The 22,217-nt window shown below is 42.4% G+C and overlaps 1 protein-coding gene across 1 annotated transcript in view; it reads right to left on the bottom strand.

Moving 5' to 3' along the window:
* LOC117771659 (potassium/sodium hyperpolarization-activated cyclic nucleotide-gated channel 1) overlaps nucleotides 1–22,217 on the bottom strand; it is a 70,590-nt gene that overhangs the window by 39,385 nt on the left and 8,988 nt on the right. Inside the window, exon 3 of the mRNA XM_034602287.1 lies at nucleotides 137–298. Coding sequence (XP_034458178.1) covers nucleotides 137–298 — 162 coding nt within the window. The remainder of the gene's footprint in view (nucleotides 1–136; nucleotides 299–22,217) is intronic.

Here is a 22,217-nt window from a genome sequence, read left to right as displayed (position 1 = left end):
AAAAGTAACTCACTGTGTTGGGGGTGGGGGGCGGGCTTAGTGAATGGTCAATTAGAAGACAGTACCACCATCACACACATTTTATATTCCCATTTCCAAAAATAACAAACAAAGGAGAAGAGTGTGTAATACTTACAACCATACCATTTAGGGACACCCAGCAGTCGGGAGGGAAGTCTTGGAGGAGAGGCACCAGATACTGTAGACAGCCATCCCAGTGACACAGAAGCAGCATCATCCCTATCAAATTAAATATTCTTACCACCGCACTAGCCAGGTCATAGGTCATATGGAAAATCTGCCGGAGAGAAAAAGAGAGAAAGAGGGACCTCAGTTAGACCTCGTCAGTGTGTCTGATCACACATCAAACTGGAGTCAGACAGTCACACAGTGGTTTGAATGGAGATGGTTAGTGTCTCTCAGGCTGTGGTATTTCAGAGACACAAAATTAAACCCAAAACAATAAAACAGATTGAAAAAACACTTAAAGGTTAATTTATCCTCAACGATATGGGAACAGTCAGTTCTGTCTGTGCTCTGTGTTCATTTCCTCTGTTCACGTCTTCTGAAATCTTATGGACGAAACGGAACCGTATACCACAGGAAATCACAAGGAGGGGAAGGGGGGGGGGGCAGGGTAGCCAATAGTTCAAGCAAGATGACAAGCATTGGACACGAGGAAGGAATTTCAACGATGGTGGAAAGAGAGTTAGTAAGAAACTAGGGGCAGCTATATGATGATGTTTGCGCTTTTCTTAAGAGCACAACTCTCCTCGATGTCGCCATGTGTTGTCAGAAACTCGCCTCTGCATCGCCCTCTAGTGGATGTATTGCTTAACACCCATGCCATTATGGATGCATGGAAGTAAGTGGGTAGTGACAGTTGCACGGTTTCAAACAGACATATCTTTCTGCAGCATAATTAAGCCTTAAAACGTTCATAAAGGTAAAACGTCACTCGGAAGTTGAGGCATTGCGTGCCTTTGTGCTTGTAGCCATGTGTGTGTAAAGTGTGTGTGTTTATATGTGTGCATCCTTGCATTCACAAATGTCAGACTGTTCATAATCCAAAATGGCTGCTGTCCAAAACCCACAGACCCAGTGTAGGAAACACACATACAGCACAGAGTAGGTAATGTGGAGAGAATGAAATGCTAAACGATGAAGAGAGTGTGCAGACCTCTGGAATAATCAGCCACAAAGTGGGTGTTCTTTTTAAATGCCGGGCTCTGGGGCGAGTGTTACCACTCGTGCGGCTGTTTAATCACTGCAGGAAGTTTTCAGAATAGAAAGTCATCAGCAGGATGAGTAACCATATCTGCGCTGAGAAGCCGTTTCATTTACATTGGAACTGGGCAAAGAGAATTGACTCATGCCCGGTTGGCTGGGGCGCTAATTCATGAGTCTCCCATTAGCATGCGAAACCCATTACTTCTTTCCAGGTAAGTTATTCCACAATCATCCTCACGCTGAAGCTCGATTCTCCTTCCAAAGTTATATATGGAAAAAGAAGATGGTCCCTGATTGATGGGTTTTGCATAATAAACCTGGCCCATTGGCCAATTTGTTGAATGAAAGATAATTATCTGTACTTAAGTTGATGGCTTTCCATTTCTTGTGAACTGCCCAGTCTGCTCATAATAGTTGCAGTGATTGGAGAGTGGGACGCCGCACTGTCAAAAAAGAATTATAGGGAGGGAGAAATTGTGTACTTCCTGTCTTGTAAGTTTGTAATCAGTGATAAAGTTGTTTAGGGGTGTTGAAGTCACACAGGCCTAAATGTACGTTCAATTACAACTTATGGAAATACTTACTAAAGCTAGAATGGCACTCAGCAGAGCACAGACCTCCGCCAAGGCCCAACAGTAAATATCGGTCTCCTAAATATGCCAGATTTTTTTCATCAGGATCCATGAATTATTCTCAGAGAAATAAACGAAAATGTTGAAAAACATCCCATCTTAAAATTTTAAAGAAAATGACAAAGACGTTCCTGGATTCACCCCCTGACCCTGCACCAAAATTTAATGGATTTTTCCCTGAGTCATAGCACATCCTTCTACCATGGATTGTTGAAATCCATTTAGTTGTTTTACGTAATCCTGTATACAAACAAACAACAGAGGTTAAAACATAACCTCTTTAGCGGAGGTAATAAAAGAGAAATTGAGAAAGAAATTAAATGAGCTGCAGTACTTACAACGGACATTAAGTCTTCAATCTTAATTCAGATTTTATTACCTTCGCCGTGGAGATTTGTTTAGCAGGATAACGCCAAACCTACCAAACTGATTTCCACCAAACATGAGCCTGTCTCTGGCAAGATCCCATTACATTTTGGTGCGGATGCAGTTTAAGGAGCAGATACAGAACCTTTTTCACTTGTTGCAACATTTTCAATAATTAATCAGAATAATGCACAGATTTTATTTTTCACTGTTTAGGACAAATTATTTTGTGTTGTATTGTTCAGCCTTGACGCAGGTACTGTATGCACTCTACTCGGTGCTATTGTAGTTGTTCACCTATTTTCCTCGTCAGCTATGTTTTGCAACCTCTGGATTGTTTACCTGAAAAAATTATTGAGCACCTCTGACCTAATTGCAAAAGCTACTCACGTCTTCATCTCATAAAATTCAGTTACTCTAGGGCCTGAGTGAGGACTTGGTGTATTCTGGCACAATTCTGATCCAGTCTCGCCATGCGTTTGCAAAATTCACCAATCAAAGCCCATCAAAAGCTCTTTGATTCCACAGCTCTCCACCCCGGTCCATTGTGGCTGCTCCGTAACCTCTCTGCACAAAGGACAGTGACCAGGCGCAGAGCAGAGGAGAGAACAAGAGGCTGAGCTGAGGCCCAGATCCCTCCACGGCTCAACTCATCCACAGGGAGAAACGGTGCACTGGCCTGAAGGGCTAAAATTAGCCACTGGCGTACAGGATGGCTGCCTACATCTTTATTCTTAATTTAGCGGAACGCTCTCTCTCTATCTCTCTCTCTTCGTGTGTGGTTGTGAGGGTGTCTTCACATTCATCACAATTTGATGATATAAAAGAAAAGAACTAGACACAAAAGAAAAGACAAAAAGGTAACTACATATTCCTGGAGGGTTTGAGGTGTGGAAGACAGCGAGTGGCACTTTGCTCCCTCTTTGAATTGAAAATGATTCGCACCAGGCAAGAAATAGAAAAGGGTCAAATGCTTCTCTGCACTTATCCTCCTTCAACTGCTGTGGGATTTTAAATACCACAACAAAGGGGCCTCGGGGAAATGGGGTGCAGCAAGTGATGAGGTCATGTGTGTTCAAAAGGTTACAGAGGATTTTGCAAATTCCCAGGGATTATTTCACTTTGCTGTGAGGCCTCAGCGACCTCTGGGGTCACGCTGAGTCACCGAGGCCGGGGAGGGAAAGATGTAGAAACTCATTAACGCGATGTGGGTTTTGTTTGGGTTTGTATTTCATGGGGTGTCCATTTAAAAAGTCTGCTAGGGGCCGCAGGTATAGCCACAAGGTAGTGGTCTATTATTAGCGCTCCTAATAATAGACACGCCGAGTGGAGATCACTGGCCAGAGGATGATACAGGTTAACCTTCATTGTGATGAAGGAATATATTTGGAGGAAATTAAACTATGCAAGGTTTCAGTTGCTGTTATCTATTAAGATAAAAACAATCTTGCAATGTAGCAAGTTTATGTATTTTTGTTTGTACCACTTTGTTTAAAAATCCTGAGCATCAAACCTGTTTCCATTGATGATGAATACGTTCATCAACGTTTTACTTTCTTGTTTCTTACTTTACTGCAAAAAGGATTAAAGGAAGGACGGAAGGAAGTTTAGGTCCTGGGTCATAATGCGCATAGAAGTCTGGTGCGGCACTGAGGGAACTGAAGGACCCATGTCATTTTCAGGATATGTTTCACAGTCTTTATTCAACATTTTGTGTGTTTAGTGATCTAGCACCACTGGAAAGTAAAGTACATTAAGACATCATAGCAGTTATTTTTTTATATGAACTATTTAAGCAGCAGAGCAGTACAGCTAATGAGGGATTGAAGAGGCCATCATAACTATCTATTGGGAGCAGCAACCCTGGTTTTACAGAAGAACAAAAAACTATGAAACAAAGCCCATTGACAATTTTAGTTGTTGAGCCCCCCCACCACCCAACAAGATTCAAGGCTTCTGATTGGTTGCTGCTCAGGAGAAGCACTAGTTTAAGCTTCCACTGTGCTGTCATGCAGGACCCTGCAATCTTTTTGCATTTCTATGGGCTGATGTGTCTTTGTGTTTCTCCTTCATCGGTGTATTGATTCGGTTTAGGGACTGTGGCCGTCTGTTTGTGTTAATCCATGTATCCAGTGTTTGTGCAGTAACACAACTGTGCCCGTGCGTGTCTCAGGTTGAACGGAGCCGTGTACAACTCACCTGCTCGCGTAGCAAACACACAGAGAGGAGGGGGGGTGACATTAAACCAATATTCCAGAACATTGTCCCAAAAAGGCAGTCAAGCAAGCTCTGCATTTCAAGATCAGATTTTTTTTGTTTTCTGAGTGATCTCTGCCTCTATAAGCCATCATACACCATATTTACTTCAGGAAATATGAGGCACAGACGGAGCAAAAAGCAACACCATCACTCACAGCTGGCATGGGCAGAATATAGGCTTAGAATTAAGTGCATCAAGCTTAAGTTTGACCGGGGACAGGGGCAGAGGTCGACATAATCCTCTAATACAGTGCAGTCAAACAGCCAAGATGTGATGTGATAGCCACACAAGGTCACACGCCGGCTGTGTCTCGCCAGCGCAGCGCTCAGTCACATTTGGCCCATCCCCGTCCATTCATCAGAAAACAGTATGGAGGAGTACGAGACGTGAACAAAGGAGCTTCATACACTTCTTTGAATGAGAGTGAGTGCGTGAGTATAAAAATCGTAAATGTGATCCAACATGTGTTTTGCTTTGACTTCAAATGGGTTTACAGCACAGCTGTCAGTCAGGCTGACGTGTGTGTGTGTGTGTGTGTGTGTGTGTGTGTGTGTGTGTGTGTGTGTGTGTGTGTGTGTGTGTGTGTGTATTCTGTAGACTTGACTTTTTGAATCTGATGTGCGGAGAAAAGAGCATGCAGGAGAATTACTCATCATCAAGCTGTGGGCCTGGAACACGCAATTACAAAGTGTTCTTTATGCATCTTCAAATTGGACACGAGTGACCTCTGTTTGAGGTTAGTGAGGATTAGCGAGGGACTAATTTGAGGGGATTAAATCCACCACTGGCTATTACATTGAAGGATGACAAAACTGCTTCCAGGAAAATCTGGAATTCTCCCGCTTAACGTCGTCTTGCAAATCTCCTTTCTGGATCCCTCTCCTGGTTTTGCTTAAGCACAAAATTACAGTTGAACTTGGATTTGAAAAATCATATTATCATGTACGGGGAGTTCACTGGGATTTAGCAAGTGTTTTCTTCTACTTCTTTCTCCCTCTTCTTAAGCGTTGTTTTTCAATGAACCAGTTTATAAAAATAAAAAAACACTTCAATTCACTATATGTTGTTGTGGACAAATCTGAAAATGGACCATTTCCATAAATACATTTCCGTGGCCGCCCTCTTCCCCTAAAGAAAAGCAGTTTGCTGGAAGTAATCACAATTCACGTTGCTCTAATGTGCTATGTGTAATCATGTTGATATATGTATAGTACAGCATTAAATAAATATAAATAGCCCTGGCATTATTTCAGAGCTTCAGGCAGCGTAGTGTATGCTCGGACAAGCTAATCAGTCTGCAAATCTGCACACAGCACAGACACAAGATGAGCTGTGTCGCACTCCGCTCGGTTCCCTCCGGATCACGTCAAAGAAACAAACTGCAAAACAATGATTTACCCTGCATAAGAAAAGCAGTGAATCTTTAGCAAAGAGGCAGCACATTTGGGTAATGAGGCCTGGCAGTAATTTGTAGGCAGAGACTTAATTAAAAGGCAGGTGGTAATCGATGGGATCTTTGCACAGCCAGAAAACAAGTAGAGATCTATTAATGTAACAGAACTCTTGAAAGAGGAGGTCATTACTTCTTCCCTGCACGCACTTCTGCTTTACACGCCCAATACAGTGTGGTATCCAAGAAGTAATAGTGAAGGAGGTTAGAGGACATTAGTATTACTAATCGCTCGTGCTGATGGAAGTGAACCGGGAGTCACACTGATTATTTCGCATATGCCTGATCATGGCCTCAAAGTACTTTATATTTTGCTGATCCTGTTCTGTACATGTTGCAGTTGTTGGCATGGTCGTCACATCAAGTACACACTTCGAGTTCGAATCCTGTATGTTCTCCTCGTGTCTGCATGGGGTTTTATTCCGGGTACTCTGGCTTCCTCCCACAGTCCAAAGACGTGCAGATCAGGGTTAGGTTAATTGGAATCGCTGTTTGTCTCTGTGTGTTGGCTTGCGATAAGCTGGCGGCCTGTCCAGGGTGTACCGCGCCTCCTGCCCAATGTCAGCTGCGATTGGCTCCAGCTCCACCCATGACCCCCAAAGGGTAAGAAGTACAGATAACAGATGGATGGGTGTTTTGTATAAAACAACTGCAATAACCCTGTCTGTCGATCTCGGAACCCATCGACTATTGAATTCACAACTAGGTTCGGCCAATATTTTGTGGCTTCCGGTGTAGACAGTGGATTTCCGGGCCAATATTCCGTCTTCCGTTTACAGACCGACGAGCCCACGAGTCTAACCTTTCCCCACACAAACACAAACAGAGATACTTTTTATAGGTGTTTTAGGTCCAGACGAGTTTTGGCTAATCCCCATTAACAGCTACTGTAGATTGCTGTTGCATATGACTCCAAATAAATTACAAAGCTGATAGCTGATGCCTTTCATGTTGATCTTGATGCAAGAAAGAAATCTGGCGTTTAAGGGACTGATAGTCACGAGCATGTGCAATTCGGTGCAGATCCAAATGAAAATCTGGATCTAGTAGATTTAAACGTGGTTTCATTAGGGGACTGTTGGGCCAAGTCGGAGGTATACAATCCGAGTGCCACTCTAGTTTCTCTCCAGTTTTTATTTTGAGCTTTACTTCAATATGGATTCTGTTTAACATTTAAATATCTGAATGCAGCATCAGTATAAGGGCATGTTGTTTATCATTAAATACAACTACTACTTTAAATTAAGGGGCCAAATGTATGTTTAAGTGTGTGTGTGTAAGGTTAAAATAGATGGTTGTAGAACGTGTAGTAATGCTATTCTTTACCGGCTTAGCCTGTGCCAACCATTAATCAAAGCATTCATTTATCATCATTCAGTCATCTCTTGCTGATGTGTCAGTCACAAGTTAGAATAAAGACTCCTCCTGCCTGAGTCGCTCTCTCTCTCCCTCCCTGTCTCTCTCCCTCTCCTATGGGAGCTCTGCCGCTCATCCGCTCCGTTTTCCATCATTTCTGTGTCCGTCAGCAGTATTCTCTTGTTCTTCCACTAAGCACATCACACTCCACCGCGAGCCTCGCTGCCTTGCCCGCTGTCTCACCCGCTCTGCGTCTATTTTGGTCGTGTGAGCGTGATAACCCCGACGCTTCTGTTCCGCCTTAATCTGTGCTCTACCATTCAGAGCGGCGTTGGCAGAGGCAGCATCCTCTGGGGCACAGGCTCACACAGCCACAGGAGTCATGTTTATGATGTTTTTCGGCATGGAACTCATTTTGTGTAGCGTGTACGGAGGAAACCGTGTGGCGAAAAAGTGCTTCACGACTGGAACACTGACTTCAAATGTTCTATAAGAATCCTGCACCTTTAAAACGTGTGACCCACACTCTCTGCTAAGCCTCCACATGTCCCTACGTGGTCATTATTCTCAGAGGGGATTAATGTATGCAGCTAATTTGTGCACATTCTTCCAGAAACTTCTCTCAAGGCTTCTCTATGTGCGGGAAAAGGCACCAGTGTGTCCGATGAACAAGTGAATGTATTTATGGGTGAGGAGGAGGTTGAATGTTCTATTGATTTGTACCTGCAACCCGAGCAGTGGCAACAAAATAACATCAGCTCGCCTCGAAGAAAACATGCACACACACACGAGTGACAGCTCCAAACACGAGCGACGTTGCAGCTCATCAGAAAATCGACGAGAGACACAAAATTAATTCTGCAGTGCGAGTGGACATATTGTTCAGAAACGCGCCAGTTGGCTCGAGAACCAGCGTTTTCCCATGTGACCCCTTTTTCCACACCAATTGTCTGGCTATGCAAGTCTGTTTCAGCCCGACAGTTTGACAGCATCATTCCAGGAATTAAATCATCGTCAGTCAGTCTGTCAGTCTGTCAGTCTGTCAGTCTGTTTGTGATGGAGGGCCGACAGACGGCAGAGGGCCAGAGACAAACAAGAGGCAACAGGGAGGTGACGGAGGATAAATATGACATCTCATTGGTTTGTATGCAGGTCGGTCATCAAGGATCATTCATTAATAAAGCCTTAATGTGTATATGTATGTGGATTTCTTTAGGACATAGGACAAGATGGTGAATATCTCTTCTACGTTTGAAGGTCTTAGGTACTAGTTTGATGATGACTAGTTACCAACCACCAGCAGATGTCTGCGACCACCATGTTCGAACTTAGCATCCTGGGTGTGCGTCCCTAACATCCTAGGGTGCGGCTGGGGTCTTTATTTCTGATCCATTGGCTGCATGTGTTATATATCATCACATTATATATTATTTGGTGTCTCAAAAACTGTTGCTACTGTTTTATACAGTTACTATGATACATTTACTTTTACAACTTTTAACACATCTCAATATATAAAAATCTTCATCACTTTCTCTCTCTACAGCCGGCATGTGTTAAATGTTGCTGGGTAAACAAATAAAGTTTCCAAAATGTCGAACTCACCTTTAATGTTAAATCTTCAATATTCAATCAAGATTTACTAAACCAAACCAAATTTGGAGGAGTCAAGTTTTTCATATCTTTTGGGCGACTATTATTAATATAATAATATTACAGGCAATGATGCAATTATATAAAAAAGACCCCAAAAAAAGAAAGAGGAAGACAGATATTGAAAAAAAGTGGAAAAATAGTAAGAAATGAGCAAAAGAGGGAAGAAGACAACAAGTCCTTGATGTAGTGGGGGGGGGGGGGGGAGTGAAAGAGAGGAAGGAGTGAGTGTTGCAGCCTGAGTTGTAGCTGTGCTAAGAAGGCCGTCAGGGCAGATTAGTGCCCATGTGAGAGAAGGAAGGATTTGATTGGATTGCACAGGGTGACCTGTGCTGCGCTCGGGTTAACACCAGCAGGACGGACCCTTGCTCCCACAGTCCACCACCAAGACACACCTGCCATACGTCCCAGTGGTGTGATTTCACACTGATGAATCATCCATGGGCAGAGCTGCAATTGATATTTCCTGGAGGCTCAAACTCGGCTTGTGACGACTCTAACACAGGCCGCGTCACCTCTCAGTGTGATGGGTCCAAAAAGAAACCATTTATACTGCGGAGGGAAACAAGTGGTGCTATACACAGGTAACACAGCAGCTCAACAGTAAATACACAGCACAATGAGGGCAGCGTATTATAATCGGTCATATGATCCACAGTGGAGCTACAGCACATTATCTGGTCTCACATACCTCCCACTGTGTTGGCTGTTGCATCGAGGCTACACCTGATATGCTGCATAATCTAATCTGCAGTCTCGTCACACTATAAAAATACATATCTAATGTATAGAGGAGTCATAGTGTATTTCTAAAATGATGCCCCGATACGAGACGTTATAAACTGCTGCTGCCCGGCTGTCGTCATGACAGATGGATGGATGATGGGTCCATCCATCTGACTACATCAATCCACCACTACATTAACTCTTGGGAAGTGAAAGTAGACGAACACCAAATGCATCACTAGTCACTAATTAATTAATTTGCACGCGGCGTAATTACAGGATGTCTTACATACATTTTGTCGCCCACTCCTAAATAACCGATGGATCATTATGTGCCTCCTGCATCAGTCACGTATGTAGGGCTGTGAGGATTAATTGGTAAATTGGCTGAAAATTAATCAGGAACTATTTTAAACATGGGATTTATCATTCGAGTTCGGGTTCAAGCAAAATGCCAAAGCTGTAATGATGCAAGCATCTAAATATGAGGTTGTTCTGTTTTCCTTAACTTGAATTAAAGGGATTTAATATCATTGGGTTTTAGATTTTAAAGATAGGGTTGGAAATCCTGGAAAAGCCAGCGAGGGCAGGCTACACTTTGAAAAAATGCAACCGATACATCCCAGCCCCTCCCATTAGCCCTCTCAGCAAAGCCACGCCCCCCAAAACACATGAATGTGCACTGACTGACAACCGAGACTTTTCCATGACTCACTCGCTAACTTATGGCTATCGTCTCTGCCTCAGCCGTGTATGTCCCCCAGCAGTGGGAGCACGGTTAGGGGGCGCACAGGCAGGTCGGTTACTGACAGACACGTGGTCCCTGCAAGGGTTTGATTATGGCCGTCTAGATTTCAACAAAAAAGATCAAAAAAACTGTTTTTACCTATAAATCCAAGAAAATTCAATTCAGTTTTGGTGTTTTTTTCCTCTAAAAGAACATGACATTTTACCTTCGACTTTTCAGAACTGGGATTGATATTTTTAGCAATTTTCAGTCAGTGGTGAGAACAACCGTTACCAGTATGGACAGTGGAGCAGAGATTATAAGAGCTTTCCCCAGCTAACAACCAGGGATCACCAATGCATCCGTTTCCCCAAATACCCCCCAGCATACCCTTCACTCACTCACACTCACACACACACGCACATGCACACACAGCAACCACCAACAACATCCCAGCGGGCAAAAATAACCGAGATTAGCCTAATCTCCGCTCTTATCACTTCAGCCCCCCTCCCAAGACTATATCTGTCATCTGTCTGCTTACTGTATCGTGCACACCATGCAGAGGGAGACTTGTGTTCACGGGTGGGGGGGTGGTGGGTGAGGGTGGGGGGTATCCCATGGGGATGGACAGGAGATCAAAGCAGTGTTCACTCACTGTTTCTCCGCTCAGAGCTCTGGAGGGGGTTCGTTCAAAATCGGGAGAGAGAAATAAAAATAATGTTGGTGCGGAATATCAAAACATGACATGATCCTAAAAACTAAATTATGCTAAAAATAACCGGCAGATGTCGGGAGAAATGGCAGATGTTGATTTGGTTTGACTGCTGTGGGGCTGCTACAGCACATGCTCAATAACAGAAGATGGCAGTGGTTGCGGGGCACTGTGTGTGTTGCTCGCTTCTCTAATTCACTAATGTTGTATAGCATGAAACCTGGTTCATTTAATCCTTCAAAAGAAATGCGGATGATTAAAACACTACTGTTTTCTACTGCGTACAATTTGTCCTCCTTTTCTTGACAAACTCTTCCTCCTCTTTCCCCGCCCCCCCCCCAGTCACTGCCTTTCTGTCTCACTGTCTTCACTGTGCAGACATGTCTGTTTATATATCTTACGTCAAATGCATGGGGAGAGGCAGACTGACGGCGACAGTGAGGGACGAGAAGAGATAGGGAGGGAGGGAGGGAGAGATAAATAGAGGTATAGTCCCAGTGGATGAGTATACAGCTTTTTAAATGTCATACATATGCTCACAATGAGGGCATGACGCACGGTGACTTGTGAAGCTCGCCGCTGCAAGTGTGGATGAACATAAAATCCAGCACCAGCATGATACTATAGCAGCTTTTTAAATTACATACATACATACATGTCAAACTGCATCAGCTGAGAGGAAAGAAATTGTTTAAGCCGATAAAAACCCCGTGTCTACTGCAGAGTCATGTGACCCCGGCCAGGAGTGAATGCCGTTTGTATTAATTTCCATTGCAGACGGAAGCCAGATGATAAGCTGGTGTTGGTGGGTTTTTTGACCAGTGGAAAAGAAGCATTAGAGATGACGATGCAACTGGAGTTTAGCAGCTTGTGCTTGTCTCATCAGAAGATAATGGGAAAATATCAAAGTAACAGTATATCTGTGTCTACACGTGACTAATGGCTGACGGTGGTAAGATCATTTTAAAACCCAGATTGAAGTTTTTATTGTATATTATTCCTGTTTAGTTATTCTTAATTTGTCAGTGTCCAAAAGGCTGCCTAAATCAAGTATTGTTTTAAATGTCAACAAGGAGTATCAGACTCGCTCTCTTTAAATACATATGTAAATGTCAATACATACATTTATTGATCCTTTAACAAAAATACCAGATATGAAGTGAGATATACTTTTCACTGGACATCAGCATGACACCACTTGGTTTTCTATAAAAGTCTCGTTCATTTCTAACCGATAATTGCTCTTACTTCAATTTTGTCAAGCCTCCCTGTCCCCTCTTCCTGTTCTATCACTTTATAAAAGTATTTGGAGGACACACTAATGGATGGTACTTTAAATATTTGATAATTTAACAGCAACACACATTTTCATTCCCTATTTGACATCCACAATTTAATGTAATATGTTTTAATGACTTCGTGGATTGGAGTTGGTGTGGAGGGATTTCTTTTTTTATTAATATTTAACACGGCAATAAAGTGAAGCTGTATAATTAGTGTCTTCAAAGCTGTACTTGTCTCTTGTGTTGTTACAACGTGAAAATGTGACTAAGAGTACCTGCCTAAATAACGTGATACTAATACAATACCACTGCAAAAAACGACATGGGGCACTGATTATTTTTGTTTATGTTTGTTTTCTTTGTGATATCATCAAATAGTGTTTAATAACACTTCATACACTTTGTTGCGCTACTGACCACATATAAGTAGAAATAATGAAAATTTACATGCAAGATTACTCTTACCAGCACTGATTGAGTATAAATTAAACACTAAACATTATCATTGCTCTTAACTGCCTCATCAAACTCTAATGGTGAAAAAACTTGTCATTAAATAAATCAGAGTTTATTGACTTTTAATTGAGGGCGTATTGCTACTAGGTTATTTATCACATCCAAATACCCGTGTCTGTTGGTACGCAGCTTTTACAGGAAGGATTTATTGTGTCCGTGGGCTTTACCCAACTGTCGACCACTGAAGAAAAATAATGAAAAAACTACTAGCTCTGGTTTTGTCATCATGAAAGCTAAAACGAGTTTGCACGCCCACTACGCCTATTCGCATCGACACAATCTAGTAAAATAAGGTATTGTGCTGTTTTTACCGACAGGGTATCGCGATACTTTTCTGGTATCGTCATACCGTGCAACGCTGCTTCTCTCCTACAATTAACTCTGGACTCTAATCCATATGGTTCAGCAATTAACACTCCCTACTGCAGTTAACAAGACCAACTAGCAACAGAAGGAGTGCTCAGTGAACTGGCAAGGGAAAATGGGTTAAATCTACAGGGGACGACGAGAGGAACTCGTCTTTCTTTGTTGCAGTCGCTGGAGTCTGGGATTTTCCACCCTGTGGGCCAAGAGTGAGCTTCCCTCTGCGAGCTGAGCAAGAACAAGGATTCAAGGCGCATTATGTTCATGGTCAGAGCTGCGTCTTAAAACAGAGAAGACATGAGCACAGACAGCATGAGAGCGGGGGAAAAAAAGAGCACTGTCCCTCATTTTTGTCTGCTTCACAAAATTGGACTGCAGGAGTCCATTAGGCTTGTGTGTGTGTGTGTGTGTGTGAGTGTGTGTGACGTTTCTTGCTTGTCTGTGTGTAGATGTGTGTGTGTGAATTTGTGTGTTTGAGGGTAAAAAAAGAGAAAAATTGACAAAAAGGGAGGAAAGTGAGAGAGATACTGTAGAAGCTGCTTCAAAAGAAAGATATGTGAAAGCTTTCATTAAACTAAATTTAGCAAGGATAATATCAACTCTACATGTTAAATACCTTAATGGAATAAATGAAGCATAATCTGAAACTTCAATTAATCCTAAATCTTTAACAGAAATTATGGCTTGCAATGCACATCTTGTAAAAAGGTGTGAGAGTCAGATAGTTGCACTTAAAGACACATGACCCCCCCCCGCAGGCTGCAGCTCCTGCACACAAGCCAACAAAGGTCTGCTTCACCTGGCCATGCTACGCAGCAATGTAAAATGGGTGGGGCTCCCAAATATGAGCAATGCCGATGACCAAATCATCTCAATACCCTGTTTGGCCCTCAGATAAAGCTATCTTTACATAAAGTTGAACCTGAGGAAAAACATAAAATATACAAATGTCTTATTTCTGTCTGTAAATAAATGTTTTAAGATTTGCTGAACCAAATGCAACAAAGCATGCACAAACAGCACTGTGGAGCCCGAGCGCTGATGAAAAATGCATGAGAAGAGGAGGAAAAAGTGAATTCACTGCTCCGTAGCCAAGTGCTCAGCAGGACTGGACACCAAATGTGCTTCTGCACAGGCTTAAGAGACAAATGCATTATTATTTTACTGATATTACATTGAAATGTAGCTACATTTGTCTGGACACCATTACTGACTTGCATACCTTTTGTCCATTTCTGTCATAGGTCCAATTTTTTGTATTTCTACTATATATGCTATAGCTCAGGTCAAATACCCACTGCACCCTTTCATTTAAGGATCATTTAATAGAATTAAAGTCAGCAGAATACTGTCAACAGCTGAATTTTCAAGGTGCAGTTCTGTGTGAAGATTTTCCATTAGTATAAAACAGAGTTCACAATTTACCTACACCTGGAAATATTGTGTATAATATGTACTAGGAGATAGATTTATAAATTGGAATACAAGAGGAATACAAAGCAAACATTTAAAGCACTGCAATTTTAAAATACTAAAAAGAGAAAATAGTTGCATGTACAATATTGGTGGGACTGATATGATGCTAGGTTTCTCTTTAGGAACGTGCACATTCCCACTCAAATCTGCACATTTATCCGGACGTCTTTGCCGTTTCCCAAAGCTCAGTCAGCCAGACTCGTATCTCCTCCTGCCGTGCGTTGGAAAGAAACCTAAACGCACAAGCAACACCTCAGATTAAAAACTGCACTTCCAGGCTGCTGCCACTGTTTGATAGATGACATGTGCGTCTCCAGGCACGGAACAAAGTAGCTCCTCCGTGTCCTCAGCGTACCTTAACGTGATATCAGACCTTTCTGTGCTTTGCACTGCAGCGCCCACTGTGCCAGGTTCTTGTTGGGACATTAAATAGACACGACCAGCTGTGCATCCATGGCTACGTGCGCCTCCTCTAGCAGGAACACTGGAATCTGGGCTAACTCACACCTGCTCTAAACTACCTTGAATTGATCAGTGGTCAGAGTTCCTCCTCTCACAGTTTCAAGCAAGTTTAATCTGTAAACTGTAATGATCCTATGATTCATTTGTGTCTATGTTTTGCTTAAAAGTTTCATTTCCTTTCAGTTTTGTCTTTGCTGGATGGATATTCTCTAAGTATTTGCCGTGTGAATACAGGAATAAAAAAGATCAGTTGTCCCACGAAGCTACCATATGCCACCTCTAAGCTACAGGGTATGAACTATCCAGATATACAAACACCCACACACACACACACACACACACGGATATGACACAGTCCCTCAACAGTCCTCAGCCTCATACATCACATCAACTCACATCAAATCACATCCAATAACAGGGAACAGTTGTATACAGTCATCAGCCATAGGCTCTGCTGCGACACCACTCTACCACAGAGGAGAGTCCTGCAGCCAGTCACATCCCTGCTCCTCACTGCTGTGTGTGCATGTGTGTGTGTGTGTGTGTGTGTGTGTGTGTGTGTGTGTGTGTGTTACAACCAAATGGCATTTGAGAGAACGTGGTAATGAGGCTAGGCTCCTTTTAATTATCCTCCTATAAATGTCATTGGCTGTTCTGTGTGATAAATGGATTGTATACGTTCTGTAGAGATTCAACGGGTTTTTGTTTAGCTCTACAGTCACTGTGATAGATTGCATGTGTGTGCAGCTTCAAAAGAACAAAGGTGGATTGCGTGTCCTAAAATGTAAAGCCAGAAAAAAAAGCATTATCGGATCACATTTAAAAACCTTTGTCCTGTATTTCTTTTAGTGTCATTGTACAAGGTGTAATTACAGAAAGAAGCCGGGTCGACGCAATAGAAAATCAAATCAGGGGAACGTGGTACAGGAATCCCAGTTGCTGCTGTGTGATGAGGACACACACACACACAAAAAGATAAAACACAACACACATTTCTCTTTACACACTTCCTCCTCCATCAGTCTTCCCGTCTCTCTTTCAACCTCACGTATGATTCAGCACAACATGATTCAGCACACCTTCTGTGTGTGTGAGTGAGGGAGAGATTATGCACTTAGACTGTGGGGGCCTCAAGCCACCAAACACTTTGTAAAACTGCTCTGAGACGGCTCCTCTGTTGCTAAGGAGGGAGACGACAGTAAACCGTGGCTTGATCATCATCCCTGTGCAGCTCACATGTGCATTTTGACGTTTTTCAACTATGTGACAATTAGCTGATTAATTGGTTGGCTGACAGAATGAATTATTTATTCTGTAAAAGTAGTTTCCAGCATCACTTAAGGTTTTTGTAAAGTGAAATGTCCCTTTTTTCTCTGACCTATACCTTGATTTGGAACGTCATTTTTTTTTAATATAGAAGCCTAATTTCGTACGATATGTGAAGATATATTATTTGAGATTATATATATGCTACACACTGAAAACAATACAAATACATACACATGAAATTCAATATAATTTAATATTTAAGACCATTTTCCCTTTATATAAATTTACAGATTTAGACACCTAACCCAGACCACATTTATTATATGGTTAATATTTTAGTTATAGTAATTTACTGTATTTTCATGGCATTTACACTTAATATATAAACCAAAAACCTGTAAATTACACTAATATTTGATGAAGTGAAGAGGAGTTTATTAAAACACTACATCACAAAACTTTGAAGCCTTTTACGTCTTAAATTCAACAATTACCCCCAAAAAAGACCAATATCCACATCTACGTCAGTCTGTTGAAAATGCTTTGTCTTAATATAGAGGAGGAAAACAAATGCCTGCTGTCAGCCAGTAGTACATGGGTTACTTCAGTGGAGACCACATTTAGCCAGTGTAATGTAGTTAAAGTCTCCTCTACTGTTCCCACGCAGTGCACTAGATACCCAGGTCAGTCAGCTCACATTTTCCCCCCTTTCAGATCAATTTACCGACTGAGCTGTGAATCAACTGTGCACCTTCGCTCGGGACGACGGATCCCTGCAGACACTCTAATTAAACAGATCACTTGCATCATGCTCTGCAGTCAGCTGCAGCAGACACTGCCTACCTCCCTAACATAGCCCAGTGAAAAACACATATCCCCCATAACCAGTACCTGTGTATTCAGAGGGTTTGGGTTTGTGCAACATATGCGTTATATATTTGTCATGATTGAAAAGAACAATCTGATCTGATGTTCGCCGAGACAGGTTTTACCTTTATAGGACGGCCCAACGATTTTAATGAAGACAAATTGGAGCTGCACGTTGGGGCTGCCGTAGCTGCCACGTCCCACAAGCAGCTGCTAAGTGCATCACGCACATTCAGCTTATTTTCCTATAAAATATGAATAAAGCTCTTATTGCGTGCCAGGGATCAAATAAACGTGAGAAACGAACAACCCACCCACCGACCGACTGTGCCTGTGATTGGTAGAAGTCACTGACAAATGACATGTCAGGGTGTCCCTCTACCGCAAAGGCAACTCTGGTGATGACATGATGGCACGAGGTGACGATGAAGTTTCATTCTTCCAGAAATTTTAAAACAAGGACATTGAAAAAAAGGGAAACGCCTGCCAGCATCTATACTGTAGCTTTTTGTCAATGCGATGATTCAGCACTATTCCATAGGAATAAACATAAATAAGAATAAAACCAGGTCACAGCAGTGCAGGTGAGTAATCAGCAGGTGAAACTGGTGCGATCATGTCCTGCTTCTTTAACGTCTTAGTACCAACTGTAGGAGGTGGGAATCATTGTGTGAAGCAGGTGGGACAAAGTATCAAACTACAGTTCACTGAAATGGGACCAAATACAACATACACACTATCTGCTTCAGTGAAGAGGAAAACAAACCCTGAATTAAAGGCAAACTGTCTCCACATTACACACACAGGTTTTTGTGCAGCCATCATTAGGTCTTGGCATTGAGTTCCATTCACTGTGGACATCCCAACCAAAGCCTTCTACCAAACACAACCTTAGAACTTAAGTTTGGGCTCATCGGGACTGGGTCTTGGTCCCATGAGGCTAATGGGTCATGACAAGGTCAGTGTTTATACTTGCGTGTAAAACAAGTACACACACACACACACTCAGAATCTGCCAGGGACAAATCTCCCTCAGTATCATATGGCGAAAGTATCACAAAGCCAGAGCTACTGTAATTTATCAATAGAAATACGGTTTATTGAAAAATATTGTCACACATCAATTATTAACCTCAGCTATAAAAGCTTAGGACAACGTGAGCTCTCTGATTTTATGCAGTTCGCTAAATTAGCTGTCAAAATGTTATAGTAATGTATTCATTAACATTTCCACTGCAGCGTCACAGAGGGAAACAATAATTAGGTCCCAGCAGATGTGTTACAAGGCAATCACTGATGACTTTTTCTGCAGAGAACAGACATTAAAAATAGAACAAATTGTGGAGGAGCCAAGTTAAATTGAAGTCTTATTTTTGACAGATAAACATTAAAAACGCTTAGACGTAGTCAAAACATAAACTTTAGCCTGAAGGTGAGTTGCTCTTTTTTAGTGTGGGTTTGTTGATGTCCTTGATCCCAATATGCCGTTATTTACAGAAGATGAGTAATCCAGTATGTTGGTAAACAAAATAATGATCATGTTTACTGTTTTGGTGCTGATGCGTGGAGAAGCAGACAGATTCTGCCTGGGGCTCGGAAAAGTGCAGGGCCGCCCCTGGGGGGCCGGTCTCCTGCCACAAGCCCAACCTGAGCCCCTGAGCTCGAGTCGGGATCTGGCAGGAGGCCTGGTGGCTGTGATGAGCCAGATGTGGCACTGGGAGCTGTGGGGATTCGCCGCAGCAGTTTAAAAATGTTATACCCTCTCAGTCTGCTGTTGGCATTCATTATTAAAATCAGCACTGGATGAGGTGGTTTCTGAAACGGTTCCTGGGAAGGAAGAAACTCCCAAAGATCTCTGCTGCATTAGTGGATATCCGAAGGTAGCAGCCGTAGAGTGAGTCTGTCGTGACTGTGAGGTCATTAGGATAATTAGCTCTTTATCTGAGAGGGTATGAAATAATAAGAGAAACATAAGGGAGGTAGAATTATTAATAAAGAGGAGTAGAGGGCCAAAATGTCCTTGAAAGATCAAAAACAAATGCCTGTGAAATTAAAAATGAAAGGGCAAAAAGTGCCCTCGATGACTAGTCTCATTATTTCACTGAATTGTTGAATATTCAGTCTTTAATGATTCCCAGGAGGTCACTATTAGTGGTGGAAGACTATGACTAAGGGCTTTTGTTTCCTGTCGGGGGGGGGAAATGTTCCAGAGACATTATTAAGATCAGATATACATTAGTTACTGCAGGGTTAAATCAAGGCAGTGCAATTTGTGGATGTGAAACCAAAACATTCAGCTGAAAGATGCTAAAATGCTGCAGAATTGTGTGACAATTCACTGTGCGTCATGTGTGGCACAGTTCACGTTACATTTGACCCATCGCTAACTCTGGGTAGAGTGTCCAACAGTCCCCTTATAAAACCATATTCAAATTCACTAGATACGTTTTTTTATTTGAATCTAGTGAATTTGGATGCGAACCAGCCTCCATTTGGCTGCAGCGTGTTTAAATTGTGGGTGTTTGAGCACACGGCGTATATTCCTGCTCTGCGAGACCTTCACACTGTACGCTGCGATTTCCCTAAGCACCGCACCGTGCAAGAATCATGCGTGAGCAATTGGAGGAATGAATAATTGAGCAACAAACGGAGAATCATGCACAAAGATAGAAATAGTAGCATCTACTGTCAAATTGGTCCAAAATGAAGTTAGATGTTTTCCTACTTAAACACACACACACACACACTCCAACCATTTGAATATCTATCTCTGGGCATCATGTCGATAAGAGGGTGAACAATAGATAAACACATGAGATGCATCAGCTCCTGACTATAATACACTTCCGCATCCACTTCCCAGCAGTAATGCCTATAAGAGGTTTCTGGTTCAGCACAAGGGCTCATAGATACTTTGAGACCAACCATCAGGTAATTTTCTCAACAAACATCAATCTCCGTCGGCTTGTTGCTCATTTAGGTTAATGAAACCTATGAATTTTCCCAATAGTATTGATAAAAAAACTGACTGCAGCTCGGCTCTGACCGTCCGGCCGGCACGCTTCACAGACGGAGAGAAGAGATGGCAACAAAGTGAAAAAGTGGGGCAGAGAGATCACAACAGCTGAGGGAAATGACGGACCTACAGGCTGGAGGATGACTTACTGTAGAAATTGACTGATTAACTAAGTTGAGTCCGTCCTGAGGCTGATGTAATGATGGTTCACTGCTTGAAACCCATTATGATCGCAGAAGACTGCATTTGTCCTTCCATTAAAGCTCTGATCCTGCGCCCTGCACCTAACACGTTACGACAGCCTGGAATTTTTCCACTGAGTGCCTTGTCTTTCCTCTCACGTCTCCCGTGGATGTGTCTGAGTCGCCATTATATTATCGGGCGTGTCCATTTAACGTCGTTGCGCTGAACTATACTCGATTTCAATACATTACCTGTGTTTTTAAAGTTAGAAGCGGCGACGTCTTGAGACAACCAGTGCTAAAGGAGGATGACATTTCGTGAGTAAGAGGGTGTGAAAAAGACATGTGAGGGGAGGAGAGGGGGGAGAAGTAAAGGGGAAGAATTTGATAAGCAGAAAGACGGATAGAGACAAAGAGGAACGAGCGAGCGTGAGAGAGATGAACTGAGGGTGCAGGGCTGAGCTCGACTGTTGGATCCAGGCATTATGACACATCCCTCTGCTATACTGCACTGCCTCCCTGCATGTTCACTGCAGATTTTCATTAACCTTGCGGCACCATCTATTTGTGTTGCTAACCCCGGTCCATACCGTCTCATCCTCCCACTGCACACAGCTCTGCAAACTATACTGCAGCATAGTGTGCTGCTGCCCTATCTGAGTTTCGTGACAAAACTTCCCACATAGTGTGCATGTCAGGGTGAAATCCATATGATGCTCACTTTCAGAATATGGTTTGCAGTGGGTGAGTGTGTTTGTGAGGGTGCGCTTGCGTGTGTCTGTGGATCCTAAACCCATATTTGAGAAAGGTTGAATAACACTTTGCGGACACATGTTTTTGTTTTTCATTCGTGCCATATCCAGGAAGAATGACACTAAACATATACAGTGCTGTTTATAGCACTAATAGCGCTGTATGTGTCTATTAAACAAATTATATGTTACTTTGGCCACTAGGGGTCTCTCAATCAAAACAATAACAGGAGACCTAGTTTGTCGATGTCGTGAAGCAGAGTGGAGTGCATTTCCCCTTCGTAAAACGTGGACAAAGTGTCAAGCTAAATTAAACGGCCCATTACCTGGGTTTGAACATTGTTGGAAACATAACATTAGTTATGGTGTACTTAATAGGGGGAGTGAGGGGGTTCTAACCCTCCTAATAATCTAAATCGGACTGTACACCCCCCCCCGATAAATACGTCACGCTGAATAAAAAAACATTATTTAAATTGTTAGCTTTTCTCGATTCAATTTAATTTGCAATGCGATTTTTTTTTTACTAGTTCATCATTTTGTAGGTGGAGGTTGTTGGTTCTACAGAATTAGTGTTTCAATCTGTGAGACTAGGCTAAGATTTTGCCTCATTTATCTAAACCATAGGCAGAGACCTCAACCCCCCCCAAAAAGTTACATCCTTGAAAGTAGGTCTGGTCGTTTTTTAGACATTTTAATGAAGCACAGTTACTGTACATATTATATCCTTAAAGTCTGATGCTCATTGCTTGTGTGATCGTTTCCTGCTTTGTAAATATTCACTTATTCCACCTTTTAGGCTACCAAACACATCTTTAGACTGTGAATTATCCATTCCTGCACCACCATTATAACAGATGTATCAGTGAGCCATGCAGTATGTGCCCTTACAACAACAACAACAAGCAGCGTGGAT

This window comes from Hippoglossus hippoglossus, chromosome 12 (assembly GCF_009819705.1).
Source record: "Hippoglossus hippoglossus isolate fHipHip1 chromosome 12, fHipHip1.pri, whole genome shotgun sequence".
Taxonomy (NCBI): Eukaryota; Metazoa; Chordata; class Actinopteri; order Pleuronectiformes; family Pleuronectidae; genus Hippoglossus; species Hippoglossus hippoglossus.
The sequence above is the reverse complement of the archived record's forward strand: the minus strand, read 5'-3'. Positions and strand labels throughout refer to the sequence as shown.